General features: G+C 40.2%; 1 protein-coding gene across 1 annotated transcript in view; it reads left to right on the forward strand.

The window, feature by feature from the left end:
- Nucleotides 1–4,006, forward strand: part of parvaa (parvin, alpha a) — a gene marked incomplete at its 5' end in the record, with an annotated part of 17,630 nt that overhangs the window by 10,216 nt on the left and 3,408 nt on the right. Inside the window, 4 exon segments of the mRNA XM_035664909.1 lie at nucleotides 232–347; nucleotides 568–626; nucleotides 2,989–3,008; nucleotides 3,101–3,162. Of these exon segments, the coding sequence (XP_035520802.1) occupies nucleotides 232–347; nucleotides 568–626; nucleotides 2,989–3,008; nucleotides 3,101–3,162 (257 nt within the window).

Here is a 4,006-nt window from a genome sequence, read left to right on the forward strand (position 1 = left end):
TCAGTAATACTGAATGCAAATTCTGTATATACTTGATGTACAAATAGAACAAACATAAGCAAATCCAGAAAGGTAGTAAATAAATATCAACAGATAGTGGCTTTAAATGTACGTGAAAAGGTAAATAATGTCAATTTATTTCACATCTACAGTATGTCAACTACTTGCATCACTTTGTACCATAACTAATAGTTTTCTGTTATTTTATTCTTCTTCTTTTCCTTACGTTAGCGGTTCATGCTAAGAGTATCGTTGCCATCCTGCACCTGCTGGTGGCGCTGTCACAACACTTCAGAGCACCAATCAGATTGCCAGACCACGTTTCTATTCAAGTAGTGGTCGTCCAGGTGGGTGTAACACTGTGTTTGAAGGCTTTCTAGTTATGAATATACAGTATGTGTCTGTTTACTTGTGTGGCGTAACCAATCATTTTTGTTGTGGATGTCGGTTTTAGGACACCACCCTCCCCTGCCGTGACTTCCTCTTTAGCTTTTCCCACTTAATTTTTTACCATGCAGTCATATTCAGTAAAATGTATACATACTGTCATTTATTTATGTCTTTCAGAAAAGAGAGGGCATTCTTCAGTCCAGACAAATCCAAGAGGAAATCACTGGCAACACAGAGTAAGTACACTCTGCTTTCAGACTCTTTTTTTTTTTTTTTACACTTCATAACATGTGTGTAGCATTTGGACGCAGTGTTGACATACATTAGGGCTGCTGCTAGTATTACACTGACAGAATAGTTTCTACATTGACAAAAAGGCTCCTGGGATTTAATGCTATTTTAAAGAGTTTTCTTTTGCTTTTACCTCAATTGTAATGGTGTGCATTTGCTTTACTTACCTAACTATCAGGTAGGGACACTTACTACTATAAAGTATAGGAAGGGACTCATGTAGCAATCTCTCTTAAATATGTAAACATCTTAGTATCAAAGTTCAAATTTAGAATAGTTTCTTCAAGAATACATTTTCTTTTTGGTCAGTTGGAATCAACATGCTTTTTTATTATCAGCATTTATTGTTTATTGTATTGTGGAGGGACATAAACTAACTGCAGCACCAAAATATACTTACATGCCTACATTTCAGCATTTAACAGGGAACTTTACCAATTTAACACTACTGCCTATGTAAAAGAAGCTTTATATTTAAGTCTTGCGTGGCTCCAGAGGGAGCTGCGTGAAGTCACAGTACAAGCTGTCTTGTGCTGCCTGCTCCTCATCTCAGCTCGAGGCTACTGGCTCCAGGCTACATTAGCCGCTGCTAGCATGGCACACCCAAATCTCAGACCCAACTGTCAACTGTCGAGTTGCATTGTGGGTAATATAGGCACCCCATTTTGATAAGGAAGAAAAATGAGAGGAAAGAAGGAAGAAGATGATCTCTGGTTCTGCTGCATCATTTTGGATTGACCATGTTACAGAAATGCAATGCTAAATAGAATTAACTGAAAGGAAGGACTCTAATGGTCAAAAGCAGAGGTCAATCCTAGAATTTATAATTCTCCTTTACCACAAATGTCCATATATGCCTAGAATAAAAACATTTAATGGCAGATACAAAGCTGTGTCTGATTTTTGGGTCTGCCCCCTCTAAAATATGCAGCCAACAAAGGTATAGCATTCGGTGGACTGAACGCTTGTTGATGAAGATTTACCCCAGCTTCATTACGAGTTTCCGCCCACAGCCTCAAACAGATTAAGAAGTGACCAGAATTCAGTGAATTTGAGGAACCTGGAACTGTGTCAGTTTTACTAATCACAATACTCTAATGCCAACAACCTCAAAAAACAAAGACAAAAAAAGGTGAGAGAACAAATCCAAGCAAGCATTCAGTGCCTCTTTTTGGAGCTTGACAGTTTTTGATATTCGATGGAACAGACACAGTTTGGTCAGTTTTATACCGAACTTTAAACACAGCCAGTCAGTAGAATGATAGAGTGGTGGGAGCTTGAATATTGATTCTTGTTGTTATCTTCAAACAGATCTGTACAGCCCACCGCACTTTAAATAGACTTTTACAAGAAATGTTGTGCCATGGCATATAAACAACTATTGTATTTCAACAAGACCATGTGATGGCACCCTTAGCTGAAGAATTAGACAATTCATACACACACACTCTCTCTCTCACACACTTTTCTTTTCTCCCTGTGAGGCTGTCCTGCAGCCTGACGGCAGCAACGAGGGAGATAACAGCAGGCCAACACACACAAGCACACACATTTTGTCACGGTAGATAGATACACTTTTAATAACACACACACACACACACACACACACACACAGTCAGGCTCACACACACTCACACGGTCACAGTGGAAATACGGTTATTACCACACCACCAGGACCGTTGCCCAGGCCTGCCTCCCTTTGCCATCACAGATTACACCATGAACATGTGTGAGAGCTTCCGTCTGTGTGTGTGAGTGTGTGCCTGCCATTTCTTGCTGGCCTGCCCGCTGTGATATCTCTTCCTCGGGGACACTCACACCTCTGCGCTCCCTACCCTCCAAAACCACCTGACCCCTTCCAACAGCAACGTCCTCCAAAGTGCTAACATTGTAATAATAGACAAGAGAGGCCCTTCATTCCCATAGAAAAGCTGCATGTACAGAAAGGCACGTCTTCATTCATTGTATCAGTACCCAACAGTATTGTTGTGCTGTTGAGATTATTGCATTGTGCTATAGTATGTGGTCACTGTGAACGTCCCAGTGATGATACCCAGGTTATTTAAATACCCAAGGTGTACCTGTGTTTATTGTTAATCAAATTAGGATACCCTAGCTACGTTATTGTGTTGTCATTTCTGTGACATAATCCCTCCATTCTCTACATTCCTCTGTGATTGAACTGGAAGCACTCGTGTTCTATGAATATTCAAGTGTGAAATTGTCAATAAGTGGAAACTGCCTCTGATTTGTGTGTTTGACATAGTTTGTTTCTTTTTTCCCCAATTCCTGTCCCCTCTCTCTCAGGGCGTTCTCTGGCAGACATGGTATGTTGTGTATTGAACAATATTTTCTTAAGGAATGTTCACATGTTCAATGTGTCCCTGTTTTGAGTGATTTTCTAAATTTTTCTTCACAGAGCGTGACGCTTTCGACACCCTGTTTGACCATGCTCCAGATAAACTGAATGTTGTCAAAAAGGTATGGAGGCTCCGCAGTGGCAATCCCAAGGTTATCGGCCAGGCCTGATGGACGGATGGCAAATAACCTTTAAATGCATGCAAAACTAGTCTGTGTGTATTTAACCCCAAACAGTGATTTTTACTTCTGTCCATGGTCCAGGTTTTACTCTGCACAGTTATCTAGCTGACTCCATGGACCCTGATTAATGAGGCAGAAAATACATACCTGAAAAGACTGTTGTGGTGTGGGTATAGATCAGTTCACCATTGTTTTAAGTGTAAATAATCTGATCAGAGTTGTTCCCTTATTTGGCCTACTGTGATTTTGTAAACAGTCTTGTCTCCAGTAATCTCTACTCCAAGTCTACAAGTCTGGGACTTGATGTAATCGAAAAGCAACAAAGCAAAGAGTATTTTTTGTCTTTGTTAGCAGCACTCTAATCTAGTAAAACAATAAGCAGTTACTAGATACTGACATTAGATTCTGGAGTGTGAAAGTTCATTCTTGCTTTTGGAGTAAAACAACAAAAGAAATCTTAACTCAAGGCCCTCTTACTAGCTTTTTTACTGGCACTTTTAATCCCATCTGATGGTGTTTGCCACTGGATGGATTGTGCTTAGTTTTCATGGAGTTAATTCGACTCAACAACTGAGCAAACTACCAATTTTATAAATCATGAGGATAGCTGCAGTGGTTGACCTCCAATATGGCTGCCTAAGGCCAAGGGGTTGTAACTGCCCTTTGTTTGTGTGTGTCTACAAGGTGTGTGCAGATTGGTGTATACAGATCTTTGACATTCCCTGTCTTGTGTGAAATGCCAGCTTTTGTGAAAGACTTTTTCCTTTGTGTTTTCTCAGACATT

This window comes from Morone saxatilis, unplaced genomic scaffold (assembly GCF_004916995.1).
Source record: "Morone saxatilis isolate NCDOM2014 unplaced genomic scaffold, NCSU_SB_2.0 Contig2, whole genome shotgun sequence".
NCBI lineage: Eukaryota > Metazoa > Chordata > Actinopteri > Moronidae > Morone > Morone saxatilis.